General features: G+C 36.2%; 1 protein-coding gene and 1 long non-coding RNA gene across 2 annotated transcripts in view; both read left to right on the top strand.

The window, feature by feature from the left end:
* LOC309631339 overlaps positions 1-23,347 on the top strand; it is a 424,491-nt gene that overhangs the window by 67,618 nt on the left and 333,526 nt on the right. The window lies entirely within an intron of this gene.
* Positions 1-23,347, top strand: part of ITGA4 (integrin subunit alpha 4) — an 80,357-nt gene that overhangs the window by 21,785 nt on the left and 35,225 nt on the right. The window contains exons 6-15 of the mRNA XM_082397515.1: positions 738-867; positions 2,066-2,151; positions 2,908-2,970; positions 3,062-3,199; positions 6,222-6,333; positions 10,058-10,152; positions 11,371-11,461; positions 12,069-12,114; positions 12,487-12,641; positions 15,765-15,919. Of these exons, the coding sequence (XP_082253641.1) occupies positions 738-867; positions 2,066-2,151; positions 2,908-2,970; positions 3,062-3,199; positions 6,222-6,333; positions 10,058-10,152; positions 11,371-11,461; positions 12,069-12,114; positions 12,487-12,641; positions 15,765-15,919 (1,071 nt within the window). The remainder of the gene's footprint in view (positions 1-737; positions 868-2,065; positions 2,152-2,907; positions 2,971-3,061; positions 3,200-6,221; positions 6,334-10,057; positions 10,153-11,370; positions 11,462-12,068; positions 12,115-12,486; positions 12,642-15,764; positions 15,920-23,347) is intronic.

Raw genomic sequence — 23,347 nt, 5'->3', positions numbered from 1 at the left:
AAATCTTTGTAGACAGGTTGTATCAAGCCTTGGGTTAACAATTTCCATAAATATTGCCTAGTATGGAAAAATAATAATGTTTGCTTACTTTATATTTAAATTGACTTTTTTTTTTCAAAGTTTGGATTGTTTAGGAAATTTAGAAATGTTACATAGCTTTAACTGCTGAAAAGTTTTCATATTTCACCAGACAAGTGTCTGCTCATTCCAATCTTCCCTCTCTTGCCTTTCTTCTAAATTCCTACGTTTATCATCAAGTATGCCCCAATTTCATTTGAGTTGTTTTTTTTCCAAGCTAACATTATTAAGGAACCTATTCATTAGCTTTTTGCAAATTGAAATAAATTAAGTCCATTTTTTACTCTTTGGCAGCACACAATTATCTCTGTAATGAGCACTAATGAGTTACCCAGATAGGGTTTACTTTAATAGAAATCCACATTGCCTTTCTCCCCAAAGCTTACTCTAGAGTTCAGTGATTCTACCTTTGATTTTAAAGTCTGCTGATGAGCATGAAGTGAGAGTTTCAGCGTTTCTTCTCTGAAATTCTCATTTTAGCTGAAAATTCATTAGCTAGCTTCTCTGGCTTTTTTTGATGTGCTTTTAAACTCATAAAATGCTTACATTTCGGAAATTTATAAAAATGTATTTTTGTCACTATTAAAGCATGTATCTGGAGGAGGTTTCGGGTGGTGAGATTAAACTTTTAAATGATGATAAATTTTTTTTTCTTACAGGACTTAATTGTGATGGGAGCTCCAGGATCCTCCTATTGGACCGGCTCTCTTTTCGTCTACAATATAACTACAAATAAATACAAAGCTTTTTTAGACAAACACAATCAAGTGAAATTCGGAAGTTATTTAGGTACTATAAAAATGGACAAACTCGAATTATCTCTGCCTTACAGATAACTAGTAATTATAAATAAGGGAAACTGTATCTTCAAAAGATCAAAATGGCCAGTAGTAATTAAAAAGCCTTTTCAGAAACTCCCTTTTTAAGGATATAGTCTCTGAAACTTCAGTTAACTTAATATTTTACGTATGTAACTATTATCATCAATATATAATTCTTAGATTGGAACTCCTGGTTTAGCTTCCTCTTTTGCAGTAAATCACTTGTAAGCTTATATCTTTATGCAGTCAACTTGTTATTATAAAGATAGCATCTATTGAGTGCCTGTCATCTCCTAGGAACTTTTGTAAGCACTCTACATGAATTAACTCATTTAATCATGCATGGATGAATAAGTATAGTTTCTTCAAGGACCAACTGAAAGTCAGTGGGACTGCGGACAGCATTCTAGACAATGGGTAACATTATGAAGAACATGGGTCTAAAAACAGCCCATTAACCTTTGCCCCATAAGTTCTTAGAATATTTCCCAGAGCATAACTATTTTTATCATTCTTATTGTAATTATTTCTGAGTATAGGCTGTTCACATTTGAAGTGAACCCCCCCCATTCATACAGAAGGAAGTTATTTTAAAATGGAGGGAATTCATTTACAGTTCAGCATTTACTTGTTTATGGTTGAAGGATATCTTGAAACATTATTTTTAAAATGTAACTTAGTATTATGCCTTTTATCACATAATGAAATAAGAATATTTTACCTTTTGTGTAATCATACAGTTTTATCACAATAGGAAGGTTTCAGGGCAAGAAAAGTTGAAGTTTAAGAAGACTTTTTTTTTTACTTAAAGTTCAAAATGTTATATTTTATATACGCTAAAATATTTCTGTTGTAATCGTAGAAACTACCATGTCCTAATATACAGAGACTAACAAACCACGTGTAAAGGTGCTATCTTTAGTTTCTAAGACTTAAACATATAAGCCACATTAACACACAGATTAATAATTGCTTAAAGCATGTAATAACCAATTTTGAGTATTGCTATTCTAAATATTCTTAAAACTCTATTTACTGTAGTCATTTTGAATTCAGTCTCATTTAATCATGAATGGATTTATGATCCATTCTATAAGTGGATTTATGATAATGAATTTTACCCATTGCGAATGATGATTCTCATACTTGTCTCCATTTTCTTGAAGGATACTCAGTTGGAGCCGGTCATTTTCGGAGTCGGCACACTACCGAAGTAGTTGGAGGAGCCCCTCAACATGAACAGATTGGTAAAGTAAGAGTTACATTTTTATATTTATTTCTTCGAAAAGGTTCATATAGATTGCATGAGAGGATACGATATTACAGGAGGAACTGCCAAAATTCTAAGCAGTGAAGCTGGAAATGATGAGCAGTGTGCCGCATTTAGTGGTAAAACGGGTGAAAGTCGTATGGCTTTTAGATAAAATTGAGCAGGAAAGATTTCAGGAAGACTACATAAGTCAAATGAGGCTCTTCTTTCCTATGAGTAATTGTTTCTGAGATAGAATTGTCTCAAGATGTCCAAGGAATACTTTTATTGGTTAATAAGTTTATAGCTGAAGGCAAATCAAGGCAGCTACATTCCTGGTACAATTGTGTTAAGACTAGAAAGAACAAAATGTTATTTCTCGTTCTAGTTTTTGTTACATTGCTGCATGAACATTACTTTGAAGACTGAGACAAACAACGTTTTCTTTTTTTTTCTTTTAATTGGAGTATAATTGCTTTACAATGTTGTGGTAGTTTCTGGTGTACAAGGAAGTGAAGCAGCTATATGAATTTTCTGTGCTCTCTAAGGAAACAGTAAGATTGTTCCTGAGAAGGTAGTTTTTCAAGGAAGGCATCTTAATGTGAACTTGGTTCCCTAAACCTTTTGTATCACTCTGAAAAGGATTTTTCAAAAATATATTTGAGCAATTACAAGTTATGAAAATTAATGTTTTGATTGACTGAAACATTTTTAATGTGATAGCAGTCTGACCTTTCTGAATTCTTTTCCCCATTGCAGGCATACATATTCAGCATTGATGCAAAAGAACTAAATATCTTACATGAAATGAAAGGTAAAAAGGTAATATGTCTCTACCTTTGCTATCACTGAGGGCTTTGGTGAGTAATTCTGCTTTTTTCTCAATGACTGGATCTGGTTTGCCTTGGAGCAGCTTGGGTCTTATTTCGGAGCTTCTATCTGTGCCGTGGACCTCAACGCAGATGGCTTCTCAGACCTACTTGTGGGAGCTCCCGTGCAGAGCACCGTCAGGGAGGAAGGAAGAGTGTTTGTGTACATCAACTCTGGCTCTGTAAGTCTGGTTGGCCGCAAATTGGAAGCCATGTATGGGATTTTGATCGAAACTGATGCTTTTCTTATTCCAAAGTTCTGAGACTATAGATTTTAAGGCTTATTTTACTGATGAAAGTAAAAATTGTGGTATTGTACTGATGCTTTAAAAATGAAATGGAATATGGTGATGAATGGGCCACTGTCCCATTCTGATATCTTGCAAGTATGAGATCAATTGTCTGGAGTTTCTCAATGCACAGCTTGTATGTGTTTACTCAAGTAGTTGCAGTTTCTTCCAGTTTTATTATGATGCAACTCTAATTTGAAAGAATGATTTTTATACAGCCCTAAAAATGTGAATGTCCTATTGGTTTGATGGTGAATGTCCCAATGTAATTTGGTAATTATAAAACACTACTAGAAGTAGAAGATAAAGTATGAAATGTTTTTAATTTCTTGATTTGAAAACAATTGGAAACAAGATATGCTTTGATAAGATGTTAATTTGCACAATTTATATAGATTATATTCCTGATAAGAATGTAAAATTGACATAGTTTATTCCAAAGTAGATATAGTAGTTGTAGAAATAGGTGTTTACTTGCTTATGGTTGAGTTTTCAGTTCTGGGGGGTGTTTTGGAATAGAAACTGACCACTTGACAATTCAATTTAAAGAGTTCTGCTGGCCTTATCTTGACAGTCTATCTTCCTGGCATCAAATCAAAAGAAATAATTGATAGGGCCTTAATGGGGTCTTGTTGGCCTGTTTCTTTGATTTAAGACCAAGAACAGGTTTGTGAGACCATTGGTTCATTTCTTAAGTCATAGCATTTTCATTTGGGATTTAACAAAGTAAAATCTGTTTCCAGAAGGTATTTTTTTAAATCAGTTGTTTCAGAGCATTTAGTAAGTATTTACATTAAGCACCAGGCTAAACTCTTTACAATTTAAGAGAGAAAATACTCAGTCTTACAAAGCTGAGAGATTCTTAATGTTCCAAATATAGAGCAGGAAAGTTATTTTCGTGCTGGGAGTTCCTAGACTGTTTAAACCTTAATTTTAATAGTAAAAGCATATCATTTATGAAGTGATCATTCATATCTCATTAGTAGTGAAATCAGGCATTACTTTTTCTTATATAGATATTTCACATTTTCCTATCCATAAATGGTCTTCCTTATGCTAGCTGCATACTTTTCTTTCTCTTTAAAGTTTTTGAGAACAGTTTAAACAGTAGCATATATGCCTAAAGTAAGGCAATAATAGAACCGTTTTTCCCCTTGAAATCTTAAGCAATCCCAATATGAAAAACAGATAAAAGTGAATTGCCTTTGCTTAAAGGGCAAGGGAGGAGATCTACCCATTAGACTATCCTCTTGTTCGCCCCTCACTTCTACATCACTCAAGAGAGGGCATCGCTGTTGAATACTGGGGTTAATTTTATAATTGATTTCAGCTTTTAAAACCTCTTGCGTAAGTTACTCTTCTTTTGTTGTCTTCCAACTTCCTGTTTCTTAACTTTAAAAAGACACTAACCACTACCTGACATTATATTATATATTTATTGGTTTGCTTTGCTGTTGTCTGTCGGTTCTTCCATTGGAGTGTAGACACCGTGTGGAGAGGACTCATCTGTTTTATTTACTACTGTTTCCTCAGGGCTTGAAAGAGCCCTGGACAAGTTGGTGCTCAGTAATTGTTTTTGAATGAACTCAAGAAAGAATGATACTTGAATGAATCTGGCTTCCACCTACTTCTGCTAAAATAGCTCTCAGGGGTCCCCAGTGGACTCTTGGTCACCATTCTGTGCCTGGAGAATACTTGAAGAATAGTGATCACCACTTCTTGAAACTCTCCCCCTGGAACTTCAGTGCCTTTGTGTTGTCTTAGGTCTGCACCTTCGTCCTCGCCTCTTCTGCTTTCTGCTCTTTAAATTAGGCATTTCTCTAGGAGCAAAGCAAGTATAGGAATTTTTTAGTTGGAAAATAAAAGGCAAAGGGCACTTCACAAGGGGAAGAACATGTGTGCTATGGGAATGAATAGACTTGTTTGAGAAGAGGGAAGGATCTGTGATGAGTGGTGCATGGGGTTTGTTTTTGTTTTTGTTTTTAATACAAGGGAGTGACATGATCAGAGTTTGGAAAGAGGTCTGGCAGCTGTTACTGCAACAGCTCCTGTTGAAACATTATTGAGTGTCTAATTGTAATAACTCATCTTCCAACTTCAGAGACAACAGTTGACCAATCCATGCTTCAGTGCTGCTGGAAAAAGATCACCAAGGCCAGCTTCAGTCATGTCACTCCTCAACTCAGAAACCCTCAGTGGCTCTGTCTTGTTTTCTAAATTGAGAGTAAATTTCTCCCAGCCTTCAAAGTCCCACCCCATAAGACTCTAGTCTGACTTTTTTCTGTCTCATTCATCGCACATACTGTTGATTTTAGCCAAATTCTTTGCAATTTGTGTTTTGCTGTTTATTTTCTCTGTATATCAAAACTTTGCCCATCCTTCAGTAGCCACCTTGACCACCACCTCCTTTCTTGAAATCTCTGCTGGCTCTCACAATTAGATATGCTCTCCTTGCTTGTCAATATTGCAAAGCAGTCTGTACTTCTAAGTCATTTACATGCTTGTACTATGCCTTCCCTGTAACTGGGGGCTTCTTCTGGAAAGGGAGCGTCTTATACACACACTGCCTTGTCCCCTTTCACCCATTCAGTCTTTGCACAGTGCATTGCCTTTACTAGGAACTCACTAAATATTTGCTAAATTGAATTATCAAAATGATTTATTGGATTTTCAAAGCTAGGGATCATGAGTTTGACGATTTTTTTTTTGTCCTCTGAGCTCTAATCATACTATTATATGTGTTGACATACTTGATAAATATTTATTGAATTGAACTGAGATGTGTGTACTAAAGCTCAGGCTATAGTTTGTCCAACCTGTTTGAAGCATTAAGAAAAAATCCATACCCAATTACAACAGTAAATCATGTGTAAAGTTGTGTGATAATGACACCTTTCTCCCCCTTTCTATCTAGGGAGCAGTAATGAACGAAATGGAAATAGAGCTCATTGGAAGTGACAAATATGCTGCAAGATTTGGGGAATCCATAGTCAATCTTGGTGACATTGATAATGATGGCTTTGAAGGTAATTAAAAGTATCCAATTTGGTATGTGATTTCCACTTTTAAAGTGGCACATGGAAAAGAATATAATTGGAGTTTTATGTTGTTTGCCTTTCTATAGAAAATGGAGGCAGACTGGCATGCTAAATTTTTTTTCTTTAGTGTTATCCCTGATTTCTTCTCAGTCGTCAGCTATTGATTCTTACTACTGTTAATAAAGAATGATATTCAACATACCTTATTTCATTGATTCTAAGGCACCATTGATTATAAGTTGTTTTACTATAAGTCATTATTTTATGTGCCCCTGAAAAAATGGTGCCTCTTAAGCTGCGACTCACTATTTTTCTATTTTAAGAAGGACCCTGATTTCAGGAATATGAAAATGTGGGAAAAAAATGTGCATCATAGATTCACTGGATAACAGTATTTAACTATCAGTGTAGTAAAGACACTGACAAAACCCAACAGAGGCTGGCCACAGAGCTGGAGCCGGGCTCTGAAAGCGCCCCCTGCTGTGCCAGGCTTTCCTTGTTCAGCTGCCCTGTTGTGGGAAGATTTGGGGATCCCAGGAGAGAGTCCTGAGCGGTGATAAGGGGGCAACTGGCAGACTCATGGACAGTGGATATTTACCACTCGATAGGGGTGCGTTTCAATAATGGAATAGATGGTCTCATCAGAACTGTGACTGTTGCCTAGATATCAGTCCTGCTGTTGAAGTATCTGTCTCTCCACCAGCCTTCCCTCTCAAACTTTGCTTTTTTTTCAATCTAGTTCTAAGTGGTAACTAAGTCTATTAAAACTGTGCCTAAAATGATGAATGGGTTTGAAGGGAGAGTGTATAATTCCTCGAGTTCAGCAAATAAGTATTCGATATTTTCAGGACTCAGAATTGTCTTCTAGATATGGTCATTGGCAATTGGTATATGGTAGAAGTAGGTCAAAACTTACTTGGATACTGGACATAAGTGAGGGAGTACTGTAAATTCTCACTTTCTTAATATCTTCTTATGCCTAAATGCTTCATTCTACTTTAAATGTATAAAATATGTTATTCTACAAGGAGAAAGCTAGTTGGTTATTGAATATATGCTTCCAGTGAGCCCTCTTAAATAAGATTTTTTTGTCAGTTGTACCATGCCAGGTATAGAGTATGTGCCATAATGAATGTAAATGTAGGAAATAGTGGCACTCCTTTTTATAGTTTTACAATCAAATGGAATATAAGATTAAGACATGAAAAAATAAACATTATATAAGTGGTAAATTTAGACCCAACCTAATAAATATCTGTGAAAAAAACATGTTTTTTGCACCTTGATATTTCATATATATTATATAAAATAGTAAAATTCTTTCTTTTAAAAACAATATCATCATTTAGTAAAATACTTATTTTGTTTACTTATGATTCCTTCCACATCCTCTTTTAATTGACACATCCGAGGAAGAGTATTCACTATTTTGAATGTATTAAAATATTTGAGAATGATTTTTCCATTTCTCATGTGCACATACACAGATGGTTGTTGCATATGACAGGATTTCCTTCTTTTTTATGGCTGAATAGCATTTCTGCTTTGCCCATGGCTATGTGTTTTCTACATTTTAGATATTAGCCAAGACCATGCTGATTTGGAAGTAGGCTCAGTGTGTCCTAGCTCTTTACTGAGGTCTTTAATTCCGCCGTCTCACGCTATCTGCCTGGGTGAGCCAGCAGGGCATCTATGTTTAATTTTTCATTATGTGATTCCCTATTCTTTTTCCCCATCTTCTAACTTAGTTTGTTTTTCTGGGATATGAGTGAAGTTACTTCACGTTCATGACAGAGTGTGTGGGATTGTGTAGAAAAGAGATGAAAAACCCACCTGTTCTTTTTCCTTCCTTCTCCAGTCTTAGATGCAAATCAGACTTAATGTCCTTTTACTATGCACAGCTTTGTGGTGTTTTGCATAGTAGACCTCAGTAATTTTGGCATTCATGACATCATTTTTTTATTCTTCAAAAGAAAAAAATTAGAATATATTTTCTGTGTCCTTAGAAAAGCAAAACAAGCCATTTTCTAAGAAGATAACCAATCAATTTGGCAAGAGTCCAGTATAAAAATTTCATCAAAAGTATGAGAAAGTTAAATAGGTAATAGACAAACCTATTCAACCAATGTGACCAGACAGACAGATGATAGCATTTTAGCCATGAAATGCTTTTGGCAAGACCACTTATTTTTCGTGTAGGTTTTTTATGTTGAGCCCTGTCATCTGACTTCTGGACTATATGTTTGAATATTTTTTTGAGCAGAACCATAATAAAGTTCTGCAACTGTAAACTATATGCTGTATTATTTTATGTGCTCCTGAAATGCTTATATATTATCAAATCATATATTGAGCACTTCTTTCACACAGAAGAGGAGCAGGTGCTAGGAGGGGAGAATGTTGGTCATAACTTTATTGTTGATGATTTTATAGAACATGGTGATGGAGAGCACAGGTTGTGGAGCCAGACTGCAGGGTTTAAATCCCAACTCTACCACATCCTGGCTCTGCGACCTTGAGTGAGTTACATTCTGTGCCTCAGTTTCCTCATCTATAAAAAGTGAGGATCAAAAAGAATTTGATAGAGCTGTTGTGAGAGTTACACTGGTTACAGTGGGTTATGTGAGAATAACATGAATTACGTATGTAAAGCCTCTAGTGCAATGCCTGCATTGTAAACAGTATATAAATGCTAGGTGATGTTACGATTATTATGATCATACTAATGATAATTGTTACGGTTTAAACTAACAGTGAAATAAATGTTCAAATGGAAAGTAAAAACAGTTGTCAAATATCTCTGTTTATTCTCTATGTTTTATCCCAATGGTGTTGCTTAGGCATGGAAAAACATTATTATTAATAACGTATATTCTCCTTATTTCTATAATGATAGCTAGAACTTTAGGATATTATATAATAGATCCAAGTGTCATCTTAGGAAGTAAGAGTTTGGATCTATATATTAGATAGCCAAAGACCGAATATACTTCAATATCTTCTGCTTGGAATTAAATTGAGCTGGGCCTTCTTAATAGTTCAGTACTATATGTACTTTGTATTTATAGCACTTAAGCAACCATGTTATTCATAGTTTCTATTTTCTCTTGGTTTTCTTATGTGAAAACATACCCTTAACAGATACTTTAATTACTTTCATTGGAACAGGAATTAATTCAGAAGTCATTTTGCAAATAAAGTAAAACTTAGAGCTCAAAATAAGGGTTCTTGTGGTTATAGTATTTATAGACGATAATAACTTATTATGTGCTACACACTGCTCTAAGCACTTCACATGAGTTACATCTTTCTATGCCGAGGATGAGTTCTCTTACAATCCTGTGCTGAGGTGAGGGAACTGAGATACAGAGAGGTTAAGAAATGGGCCCAGCGTAGCACAGCTGGGCACGAGGGCAGTGCTGGGGTCAGGCCTGGCCATCTGGCTGTAGGACCTGTGTCCTTAACCATTCTGTTAGCCTGCCTCTAAGACCCTAAGACTCTAAGCTGCTTCCACACACAGACTTATCTGTACAATCCACTACATTGTTATGACAGTAACAGTATTTTATAATTTTTTTCTGTCCAGTGAGAAAAGTGTTTTTTGATAAGGAGTTTTCTTATGTGATATTAATTAAAGAGGATGAAGGTTAGTTTTCAGAGTTGCATTCTTTGCATTAAGAATTTATTTTCTGTCATTTACATTCTTGAATAGATGTTGCTATTGGAGCTCCACAGGAAGATGACTTGCGAGGTGCTATTTATATTTACAATGGCCGAGCAGATGGGATCTCGTCAGCCTTCTCACAGGTAGGATAATACTATTCTATTAATACTTTCAAAAGAAGCATTGATAATAAAATCCTTCTTAAAACTTCCAGCATTAATGTGGACTTATTTTTTTTAATTTAGTCTTTCAAATACTTAATACTGTTTCACCATTTTCTTACAATAACAGTAGATGGCCTCATTTTTAGGGTCATTAATAACTCTTTGAAACCATTTTTTTTCATAAATAAGAGTTCTGGTTCACTTCCATTCTAGCTTGTATTTAACCTATTAAAGACATTCTCTCTGCATTTCATCAAATTTATGTTCTGAGGTAATACCCATACTATTCCAAATAAGCCCATTTGGATTTGATTAACTGTGTCTTGCCCTATGGCTAAAGCCCCATGTTCCATGGAGATTGCACAGGGAGAGCAAAGACTCATATGATACTCTGTGTTCCTTTTAGTGCAGAGCAGTAAGATGAGAGCACTTTAATAAAGTTCCCTGATCTAACTCTGACTTTACTTTCACATGTTGAAAAATCAGGGCATGTCACTGCGTAGAAAAAACTACATACACATGCAGAGAAGAGAAGTTTTTCCGAAGGTACTCTTACGGAAACATTAGCTAGTACTGTTATCTTTGATTAGGCAAAAATAGGTAAATTGTTCTCTAGATAACACGAAAGATATATACTTGTCTAGTAAAGAATACTGATTCTCTTAGAATGGACAACCCTGATACTTGTAAATCAGTATCTGGACATGAAATTAAACACATGGGATAGGAAGCACATATCAGACTTGAGTTGTCCTTGTCAAATACTAGGAAGCAATCTGGCTAAATGAGGTGGTTATTATAAACCTCAGTAGTAGGCTCCACTAAGTGATCATAGATGTCTTATTTTCTTATTATTTGTTTGGTTACTCATGTTGCTCAGGGAAATAAACACAGAGCCTGAAAAAAGACTGGGGAGAGAGTGTCAGGACTGTTTTAGGAGATCTTTACTGCATAATTTTCCCTTTGCTCACAAAGTAAAGAAAGTGATTTTTTTCTTGTCACAAAATAGATGTCAACTTCCCACTTCAAGCTGGAAACTACTCTTTCTCTTAGACATGTGTATTTGACTTAACTACGATGCATTTGTTAATAATGTGCCAGGGCATGTACCAGGACTCATTATTTAACTAAATCATTGTTTCTCCGGGATATTAGGTGTTCAAATCCTGTTTCCCACTCAACTTTACTATTTTTCAGAGAATTGAAGGGCTTCAAATCAGCAAATCATTAAGTATGTTTGGACAGTCTATATCTGGACAAATTGATGCAGATAATAATGGATATGTAGGTGAGTATAAAATTTACCGTATTTTATAAATTGAAATAAACTCTGTTGTGGATGCTGCTTTATTGTGAAGTACATAAAACTGGTAGAGAAAAGTTCTAATTGACTAATGAGTTTTTTCCTTCATTTTTAAAGCTCTTTTGAATTCAAGGATGGGTCAGAAATAATCAAGTAATTCCTGAGCTTCAAGCTGTTAGTTACTTAACACTTTATTCCTTGTTCCTGAAAACATTAAAAGCATTCATGAAAATAAATCAAACACACAATGATGAAAAAGGAAGAGGGGTTTTTTGGTAATTTAAAAGGAGATTTCTGGGTGAATGTTTATAGTCCAAAAATTGAATCTGTTTCAGTAAGGCTGTCTTTATAGCATATGTTTATATCCTAATGTTTATATTTATACTATAAAGGGATGAATGTCATTGTAAATGAGCAGATTCAGACATATGTGAAATGAATCTTAAGATGTAAGCATACCTCTTCTAATTAATTTTCTGTAAATAGTGTTTTGATATAGTCGAAAGGTGATATGTAGTTAAGTATTTATGGCTGAAAGTAATTCTCTTTGACTAATGATGATCATTAATCTGTACTGTTTTTTATCCTCCAGATGTAGCAGTTGGTGCTTTTCGGTCTGATTCTGCTGTGCTGCTAAGGTAAGGTTGATACATTTCACTGCTTAATGACAGTTGGGCTTAATTTAAATGATGGGAGGCAGTTTTTAAAATCAGCAGGGTGGTGACCTCATAACACTCCTTTTGATACTCTGAAATTTAATTATTGAACTTTAGGATATTTTTCCCACCTTACCTAGATATATACATAAATCATCAAAGTCAATATTTTTAGAAATTTAAATGAAAATTTTTTTGATTCACACATGGAAATGTAATTGGGTATATATACACTTATTATTAAAGAGTTTCATGAAATTACTTGATCACTGGAAACTGACAAAACAAATGTAATTGTCATCTTAAGGAAAAATAATTCTGCAATTAATATTGCTAATTTTATTTCCTTCTTAGGACGAGACCTGTAGTGATTGTCGAAGCCTCTTTAAACCATCCTGAGTCAGTAAATAGAACACATTTTAACTGTATTGAAAATGAATTGCCTTCTGTGTGCATGGATCTAACACTCTGTTTCTCATATAAGGGCAAAGAGGTTCCAGGTTATATCGGTAAGGGTGCCCTTACGAATTAATGCCTGATAGAATGTGCACTTCCCTCATAAATCTCATGGTCATCTTTCGAGCTCTCTCTGTATCTCACCACGGAGGGGTTTTTAGGGCAGGAGAGAGCAGCCATCTGATAACCTTTCCTCTTCATCTTCCGGATTCTCGCTTTGTTCTAACCAATGAGCTGGACCCATTAAGGCTTTAGTTGTTTAGAGATTATGGCAGGAAGTAGAGCAAGAGTATCACTTGCCATCTTATTTAAGGTAAACTAATTGAGCTTAATCTGTAAGATCTCTTTAGAATAAAAAGAACATCACCACAGTTCCTCCTGTTTTACTAGGCTCGCTGAAGTCTTGAGCTGGCTTAAGTTGGAGGCCTGAGAGGGGGAAGATTCTTTTTTTCTTATTCTCTTCTCTTTGAGTAATTGAAGAAGCTTATCTGGAGTCTAGACCCTGATTCTAATTTCCATAAATAACACACATCTCTTAAGGATTTACTATGACTATCGGCTCCTAAGAGCCATGCCCATTTGCCTGTACATAGGCAACTCTCAGTGATCTGCTCTGGAGAAAGTATCTTTGATATGGCTTATCCAACATTGTGGTTAATCTCAAATAATGTATAGGTGACTTCATAATCATTACATTTTTTTCTAGCAGGTTAATGTTCCTAATTATGTTATATTTAAGCTAATATTAGAATAACTACTAATGAAACTAGCCCATGGTAGAAGAGAAGCATAACGGAGCTTACCATTTGGAGATTAATAATTCATATATTTCCTGAGCTCCACAGGCCTATCAAGAGTTGTTTGTTCCCATGACCCTGCAGGGTGTCATCTAAACATCATGAAGGGTAGCAGATACTTACTGAACCAAGCTATAGATATGTAGCAGAGGCCTCAGGCTGAATTAGCCTGTAATAAGAAGTGCAGAATGAGCCTGGTATTTCTATTTTAGATCAGATTAATTTTTTTTTTAATTTTAATTTTATTGGAGTATAGTTGATTTACAATGTTGTATTAGTTTCAGGTGTACAGCAAAGTGATTCAGTTATACACATATGTATATTCATTCTTTTTTAGATTCTTTTCTTACAGATATAGATAAGATTCATTTTTAATGATACTCTGCAGAAGTCCTCATTAAAGATGCAGTGATAGACCAGTGGGCAAAACCTTCATCCGGTTATTGATTGAAGAAGTAGCAGTTGGAGAGCATGACCCTAGTAACACAGTGACACAGACAAGCTGATGATTATCTGAGAGGCACACGTTAAACAGAACTATTTCCCTTTATGGAAAATCAGTATTTGTCGTACTACCGATTTCATTGTGACCAAATATTTCTTTAAATGATTGAAATCAAATATATGAAAATCATAAATAATCATAACATTGTTACAAAACATGCTTTATAGTTGTCATAAAATGACTCCTTGGGAGAAATAATTCACATAGTAAGCATATTTAATAAAACCAGGACATTTTGCCACTTAACTGTGAACGGATTTTTATTTCCCTTGTTTCATGTGCTCTTGTCTGAGCTCAGGGTGATGAATTTGTAGATAGCTGTTTCAGTTGCAACTCTATCTCTGAGGCATTGAACCTCAGTTATAGTAATTTTGAAGCCAATTGATTTGGACTTTATTTTCTAAATAAAAGGAAGGTTGAAAGATTTATTTGACGTTTGTAGGAGTGATGTAGGTTTTATACTTATGTTTCCTTGAAGTAGATAAAATCCTTCCAGAAGAGTAAGATGCTCCTAAAATGTAAATGAACACTTGAGGAATAATATAAATTATTTTAAATATCACTTATGAATTATTTCTCCTATATAATGAATGACCTCTCAGTGGACTACTAGATGTAGCTTGTTTTGCAAAGAAGGCTTTTATTTTTCAATTTTTTAAATTGAGGTATAACTGACAAACAACATTATATTAGTTTCAGGTATAAAACATGAGATGATTCAATATTTGTGTATATTGTGAAATAATCACCAAAATAAGTCTAGTTAACATCCATCATCATATGTAGTTGTAAATATTTTTTTCTTGTGATAAGAAATTTTAAGATCTGCTGTCTTAGCACCTTTCAAGTGTGCAATACAGTATGATTAACTGTAGTCACCATGCTGTACGTTACATCCCCATGACTTTTTTTGTAGCTAGAACTTTGTACCTTTTGATCCCGTCACCCATCCCCCACCCCTCACCTCTGACAACCACCAGTCTGACAAAGAACCCTTTTAGATTCAAGAAATAGCTCTTTCTTTCTTGGTAAGATCGGTCCTGGAATTTTTTTTGGTTGTTGTAAATTTTCCTTAATTTTTTGGTTATTGAAGATCTTCTTTAGCACATCATTTACCATGTCAGATTTGAAATAAGTTCTTACCAAACTGCCAGAATATTTATTGAGAGAATGTCTGTATATATTTGTTTATTTTTACATAAATCAACACTGGAAGATCCAACCAGAAACCAATAAAAACAAGGAAGAGAAATCATCAGGGTCTAGGGCTGGAAAGGAGATGTCTGTGAGTCAGCTGTTTATGTAGGTTTGACTTTTAAACCATGTGTTCACTTCACGTTAAGAAAAAAAAATCAAAAGAAAAATAGCAACCCCTCAAATTGGAAACAAATAGAAATAAATGAACCCAACCATATATGAAATTAGTTCTGTAACCACACAAGATAAAATTATTCCAAGTGACATTTGGGTGCCTGTACTTCCTCAGTCAGACGTTCTACGGACAAAAGGACTCGAAGAAATCTGAAACTTTACTCAAGACTTTGATTATTAGTAACAACTTTGGTAGTGTAGCTGTGAAATGTTGATATGTAGGAGGATTAAGCAAGCAACTAAAAATGTTAATTTTAAAAGTAGAAACCTAGAGAAAAGTTTATAATTCTTTTTTTAAAATTTATAAAAATAATTTTTGAAATGTGTATTTTAAGTTGTTCCCTCTTTCATATTTCAGGTTAGTTTTTAGAAAGTTATTTATTGAAGAGAATTTAATATATTTCCAGTATTTTATATAACTTTGACTATTATCACTTTAAAAATAACAAAACAAATGCCTTTAGATAATTATACTAATTGCAATTCTCTCTACATTTTTGCAGTTTTGTTTTATAACATGAGCCTGGATGTGAACCGAAAGGCAGAGTCTCCATCGAGATTTTACTTTTCTTCCAATGGAACTTCTGATGTGATTACAGGAAGCATAAAAGTATCAAGCAGAGTGGCTAACTGTAAAACACATCAAGCATTTATGCGGGTAATGTAAACTTGTTTCTTTTTGTTTTTGTTTTTTTACAGTGCAGTGGTTTTTTTTTTTTTTTTAACATCTTTATTGGAGTATAATTGCTTTACAATGGTGTGTGAGTTTCTGCTTTATAACAAAGTGAATCAGTTATACATATACATATGTTCCCATATCTCTTCCCTCTTGCATCTCCCTCCCTCCCGCCCTCCCTATCCCACCCCTCTAGGTGGTCACAAAGCACAGAGCTGATCTCCCTGTGCTATGCGGTTGCTTCCCACTAGCTATCTATTTTACGTTTGGTAGTGTATATATGTCCATGCCACTCTCTCTCTTTGTCACATCTTACCCTTCCCCCTCCCCATATCCTCAAGTCCATTCTCTAGTAGGTCTGTGTCTTTATTCCTGTCTTGCCACTAGGTTCTTCATGACTTTTTTTTTTTCCTTAGATTCCATATATATGTGTTAGCATACTGTATTTGTATTTCTCTTTCTGACTTACTTCACTCTGTATGAAGTGAATACAGATGGAGTATTCCATGTATGTATGATGGAGTCAGACTCTAACTCCATCCACCTCACTACAAATACCTCCATTTTTTTTCTTTTTATGGCTGAGTAATATTCCATTGTATATATGTGCCACATCTTTATCCATTCATCCGATGATGGACACTTAGGTTGCTTCCATGTCTTGGCTATTGTAAATAGAGCTGCAATGAACATTTTGGTGCATGACTCTTTTTGAATTATGGTTTTCTCAGGGTATATGCCCAGTAGTGGGATTGCTGGGTCGTATGGTAGTTCTCTTTTTAGGTAAATTTGTTTTTATTAACAGATATGTAAACTTCAATATTATCAATACGTTTAAATCTTATTGCATTGGTATCTTTTATAAAACATAGTGAAAAGCAAGTGTTACTTGAACTAGCTGATCTGTTGTTCCAGAGTCAAAATGTTAGATGATCCTGTGACAGACCTAGATAATTCAAACTCTACTTTTTGCCTCTTCCTTATTTCACATTTATCACATTTTACCGCATCACTGTTTTTAAAGATTTGCCTTTCCCTCTTCACAGTTGCTGTTGTCCCTCTCTGTTTATGCACTTGCCTAAAAATGTAAATGTTGAGTAGCTCTGCTGAGCCCCGGATCTATTCCTGGTAGATATTGGAGGGTGGGGGGGAGGCAGGGCAGTTGGTTTATTTTTCATGTGACTTTAAGAAGCAGAATCCAACGTGACTGCTTTTGGATCGTGCCTTTGTCTCCATGCCAGCATTGTCGGTGATGTCAGTGGGAACTTGCACAGTTGTAGCGTGATGGGGATCATCTGTGGGCCAGGATGATAACCTCTCATGATGGTTTGGGGTATATCCTGCCAAAGCACAGCCAATTTCATGTTTCTTTTATTAAACCACTCATTCCCAAACTGATCATCACATTCCTTGCATTGATCACATTTTATCGTATGAAGCAGTGCCAGGTCTTTTTCATTAGGGAATGGTGTACTTCATCAGAAAAACTACTGTCACAAAAAAGCCAAACTATTCCCAGGAGCCTTTTCTGGGATTTCAAATAGTAGCCTCAGTTTAGAACTTAATTTTTCCTTAGATACTTATTCCAAGCAAATGCAAACAAGCATCAGGACTATTAAATGCTAACAGCAATAGTCCCTATGCTATTTCCTCATTTCCCTTAACAGTTTTTATTGTTGTACTAGAGTAAAGCTATTAGATGGTTGAGAGCCAAGAGTATAGGATGATATTAGTGCAACCATCATTGATGTGGTGGGGATTAAAGAGGGTTTTTTTTTTTAATTCTGCATAGTTGATTTTACTCAGGTTAATCAATTTTAGAGACTAACATTGAGACCATTTTAAAGGGCAATAAAAGGACCAACATCAGGCATTGACAGACATATTGTGTTGAATTTGTATAAATGGCAGCACATTGATCTGATTTATTTAGTCCCGTTTCTTGACATTGTTCCTATGTCTACGGGTTCATCAAAATTGTGCACTTTCTTCAGAATAGATTTGTACCAGAAATGACAATTTACCAGAGGTTTCTGTGTTAGTTGCATGTATACTTGTCACTACCATGGTAACACAACAACAGCAGGTTACAGCCATGACTTTGGGCCATACTGTCAATGTCAAAAAAAAGCACTTAGCTCTGGGATTGGTACATAGAGGGACTGTTTTTGAAAAAGTGATTGTTTCTTGCAATATTTTTTTTCCTTCCTAACTTCCCTTGCTTTTGTTTGGGACGTTTTAAAACTCATACATAGAAAGGCAAAAGGCTACTCCAACACTCGCCCTTGCAACAAATCCAAAGGCAGGTGTAAGAACCACAGAAACAGCTGCCCTAACCTTGAGTTTTGTCAAGGACCCCTAGCTGTTATTTAGGAGGAGATGAAAATATAATGAGTGCATTTCCCACCCCCACCAGCATGGTACCCGAGGCTTTCGGAAACATTAACTGGATCGTTCCTTTGTTCTGTAAAGCATGTCCGGTGTCAGGAGTGTTAATATACGTGTGCGTCCTACCTCAGCGCCCCTTACAGTGAAATAAGATGACACTTGTTAATTATGTGCTCAGGGCCACAGCCCCCACCTCTCAGAGGACTCCCTGCCTGCTAGCTGGGCATGCTTTCTTTGCATAGCTCCCGTTGGCTGTACCAACTAAGCTCCACTTCTTCCAATTAATAGATATTGAGTACCTACGTAGTGTCAGGTTCTCTTTGAGACATTTATATAGGTCAGTGACTGAAACAAAAAGATTACCACCCTCATAGAGCTTATAGTCTAGTGTGGTGAGACAACGGCACAAAATGTAACAATACACAATAGTAACAAATAGTAACACAATAGCACAATAGTAACAAAATGTAAATTTTATAGTATTTTAGAGCAGCAGACCCCAACCTTTTTGGCACCAGGAACCGGTTTCATGGAAGACAGTTTTTCCACTGGGTGGGGGGGGGGGGATGGTTCAGGAGGTAGTGTGAGTGATGGGGAGCGATGGGGAGCAGCAGATGAAGCTTCTCTCGCTCACCCGCTGCTCACCTGCTGTGCGGCCCAGTTCCTAACAGGCCGCAGACCGGTACCGGTCCATGGCCCGGGGATTGGGAACCCCTGTTTTAGAGGATTATATGGGTGACGGAAAAAGGAAAGGAGAGCAGAGCACAGGAAATTATAGAGTGCTGGGGAAGGAGTGAAGAATGCAATTTTAAATAGGGTGGGCAGAGTGGGCCTCATTCAGAAGGTAACATCTGAGCAAAGACTTGAAGGAAGCTAAGAAGTTGCCATGTAGATGTCTGGGGCAGTGGTCCGCAACTTCAGCATGCAACAGCATTGCCTGGGGGGCTTGTTGAAACACAGATTGCTGGGCCCCACCCAGAGTTCTTGATTCAGTGGGTCTTCAACAAGGCCTGAGAATTTGCTTTTCTACAAAGTCCCCAGGTGATGCTGCTGCTGCCAGCTTGAGAGCTGTACTTTGAGAACCCCTGATCCAGGAGGAGAACATTACTGAAAGAAGAGCTAGGTAAAAAAAAGCATCAGGAAAAGAATGAGCCTGGTTGTTTTAGAAAACCATGATGAGGCAAGGATGGCTGGAAGAGTGAGCGAGGGGGAGAGCAGTAGAAAAAGAGTCAAATCACATAAGACCCTGTGACTTTTTCTCCAGGTGACGTGGGGATCTATTGTAGAGTTTGGGGCAGATAATTGACATGATCTGACCGAGTAATAAAAAGCAATACTCTAACTGCTATGTTGAGACTACCCAGTAGGCGACCACAGGTTGACGCGGGAAGAAGAGGACACTGCAATAAGCTTGGTGAGAGATCATGGCTCCAGTGAAGGTGGTAGCAGTGGATATGGTGAGAAGTAGTAGAAGACAGATTCTACAAAATTTACTGACAGATTGGATGTCTAGCATTTGAGAAAGAAAGGCTCCAAGACTACTCCAAAGTCATTAGCCCAAGCAACTAGAAGAATACAGTTTTCATCAGTAGGGCAAGGGAAACAACTTTTGGGTGTAAAATGTTGGAGTTCAGTTGTGGACCTGCTGAGCTGGAGAGACCTATTTTACTTTTAAGTGTAAACAGCAATTAATCATTTGTATTGTATATACTCATCTGGAGTTGGAGAGGGGCATGGAACTGGAAATATAACAATGTGTCTTTGGCATATGAATGGGTTTGAAAGTCATATGAGGTGGTTGAGGTCATCACAGGAGGAGAAAAGAGCTAAGGTCTGCACTCTGGACCCTACAACATGAAGTGGTTAGAGAGAAGAGAAGGCTTACAAAGGAGATGAGAAGGACTAATCAGTCAGGAAGAAAAACAGGAGCTTGTGGCATCCCGGAAGTGAAGTGAATAAAGCAGGGCAAGGAGAAAGGCATGACAGTGTTTTCAGTGCTTTCCTCTTAGTTGAAGAAGATGAGGGCTAAGAACTCACCATTGGGTTTAGCAATGTAGAAGCTATTGGTGATCATGACAACAGCAGTTCAGAGGAATAGTGGAGGAAAAGGAGGAGAGGAATTGGAGACGGAGTGTAGCTTATTCTTTCACAGATTTTTGCTCCAAGGGGAGCTAAAGAAAAGGGGTGGGGAGTCAGTAGCTGACAAGAGAAGTGAAGAGACTTTTTTTTTTCTTTTAAGATGGGAGGAATAGCATGCTTTTATGCTGATGGTGTGTTCCAATAGAGTAAATGAGATAGATAAGAGGAAAGAATCGTTGGCGCAAAGGGGGCAAAAAGGGTGAGATTAATTGTACAAATGAAAGGATTGATTCTAGATAGGCACATGCATAGTTCATTTGTTTATGTGCTTGCAGATGCTGGGCAGATGTGGTTGAGAGGACTGGAAGTTCTCTTCTGATTTCTTTAATATTATCAGCGAAGTAAGAAGCAAAAGCATTAGCTTCCATTGAAATGGGAGAAGTGGTGTTTAGAGTTCGGGAAGAAGATGTGAAGTAGTCTTCTAGGAGAGTGGGAGAGTGAGAAAGTACAGTATGGTCCTGAGATGGAGTTAGGCTCTAAGTTGCATCAGAAAGTGAGACGAGTCAGTATGGTGGTGGTTTTTTCCAGTCATGTTCAACCTTACAGCTGGGAGTAGATGAAGAGTTACAATCAACCATGGTTGTGGTCTGCCAATAGAGTGAAGCAAAGAAGGAACGCACGAGAGAGTGGAGGAGTATGCAAGGGAGTGGTTATATTTTTGGCCATGAAGATTAAGCAGGGTAAGGAGAGGAGAGAGGACAGCAAGAGGGTGTGTGAGGGACAGGGGAACAAAGTTGAATTGGAGGTCCCAGTGGGAGCAGCACATTGTTGGACTTGAGTATTAAAGAGAATGAGCCAGAAAGATTTCATCAGTATGACAACATGTTAGAGCCACTGGGAACCTGAAGGTGAGGAAAAGAATTGAATTTTATTTCTATTCTTGCTCACAATCCCTTGATGATCTCACATAAATGAAAGTCTTTAAACCTACTTATATTTAAAAAACCCATCACAGTCTTTGATAGTAGAGAATTTGGCTATTTTAGAAAATCCAAATCTTCTCATAAAACTTGGCTTTTATTAAGTCCTTCTCTTTTAATCACTCATTCTCTAGTGTCATGTATTGGATCTTCTTGGAATATAAGAGACATTGTTAGCAATCTAATAAGTATCACATCACTAGCATATACATTTGCTGGTATGTTATTTTTCTGAGACTATATGGTCATTTATCTGGTTGGTAAGCACATCAGTTTTCTCAAGTCTACTTCATCCACTCATAATTAAAACAGGTATTACATAAGATTGTTTTATGTGAATGGTCAAAATGTATTCCTCAGAAAATAAGAAGGCAGAAATTATTTTTTTCCTTATAGAAATCCATTTTTTGGTTGTTTATAATTATGCCAAGCTTTAATTTTTACTGTTAGAGCCTTAAAATTATTAGATGTTATGAAAAGAGAATCTAGAATTCAGAGTTGGGAGTTAATAAAAGGTTTCTATGATAGAAGGCAAATGGTTAATTTTTTATGCCTTATAGTGTTTTATCTATTGAAATTCTGTTCTATTGGACCTCGCTTTTCCCTTAATGAAAATGTTTCCCCATCCATGTAAGCATATGAAAATGAATCTTTGTTATCTTCAAAGGTACAACTTGATTAGGTCTTACAGATTTCTTAGGACAAGATTTTAGGACAAAGGATAATTTTGAGGCTGTTTTGATTTAGAGAAATCCATTCAACAATTGGCAACAATTTTTAGAAATGTTGGAGCAGCCATGGTAGTGAGACTTACCTTCAGGTTTTTAGAGATATTTCTTGATTGATCTTGATGGAATCTCTGCATCAAAATACTCTCTGATGTTTGAGAAGAAAACAAATATTCCCTTCCTGTCTACAGCATTCCATAAAATCTAGAAATATTTAGCTTAGTCATTGGAACAGGAATGCCTGTCTCTACTGGTATCTGAGATCCAGTGAGTTCAGTGGCCTTAGTATGTTGTACAATAATCATGGAATCAACCTGCCTATGTATTTAGTAGATTAGTTTATTCTTTCTTTCCTTTGGTTTCTCTAAATTCTGGATTTTGGATTTCTGAAATAAAGGAATTTTATTTTGTTATCTAAGTCTTTAGGTGACTTATAAAACCCATCATTTTCAGTAATAACTTCAATAAATGAACGTGTATTTGATTACTAAATATATGTATTTGTATTTTATTTGCTTATATTTTTAAGCTATACAAACACATAGTTTAATGAAGTACCATTTGCTCCGAAGTAGTTATATTTTAACCACTGTGGACCAATCCATATATGCATGCATTTCTGCTGAAAATCTAAATGCAGACAAACTATATAACTATACTGATATTATGGTATCCTAGAAGACGATTGATTATTCCAACATATATTAATTCTTTGTTAGATTACAAGGTCTTTGAAGACAGGATATTATCTTTTCCATGTTTGTATTCTTCTTAGAGCTAGCACAACTCATTACATAAGGCCCCCAATCAATCAATATTTAATAAATTTATAGATGATGTGTTCTCAGAGCTTTTTAAAGAATTCTGTGAGGGAAAATCTGTAATGTTCTATTCGTGTAGTGGTGAGGGCACCTGTCTTGGGGGTGTTGTCTTTTCTCAGGAAGTTGTAGTCCCAGATGTTTGACAGTTCACCCTCTGAAACATACTTACTAGATAAAGTGGTTATAATTACATGGGGCCTTGCTGGCTCAGATTCCAGTCTATGCCTCAGTCTTACCTTCTCCCACCCCAACCCATTCCCCACATTGGCGCCAGAGAGGCATTTCAAAAACACAAATCTGATCACATTCCTTGCTTAAAATTCTTCTATGTAAGAATTTTCCCACACCCTTTCGAGTGTAGGTTAGGTGGCCCTCCCTCTTCTGTACTTGTGTCTGCATGTATCAGAATGCTCA

Source organism: Balaenoptera borealis (assembly GCF_965194805.1).
Source record: "Balaenoptera borealis genome assembly, chromosome: 6".
In the NCBI taxonomy this organism is placed as follows: Eukaryota; Metazoa; Chordata; class Mammalia; order Artiodactyla; family Balaenopteridae; genus Balaenoptera; species Balaenoptera borealis.
The sequence above is the reverse complement of the archived record's forward strand: the minus strand, read 5'-3'. Positions and strand labels throughout refer to the sequence as shown.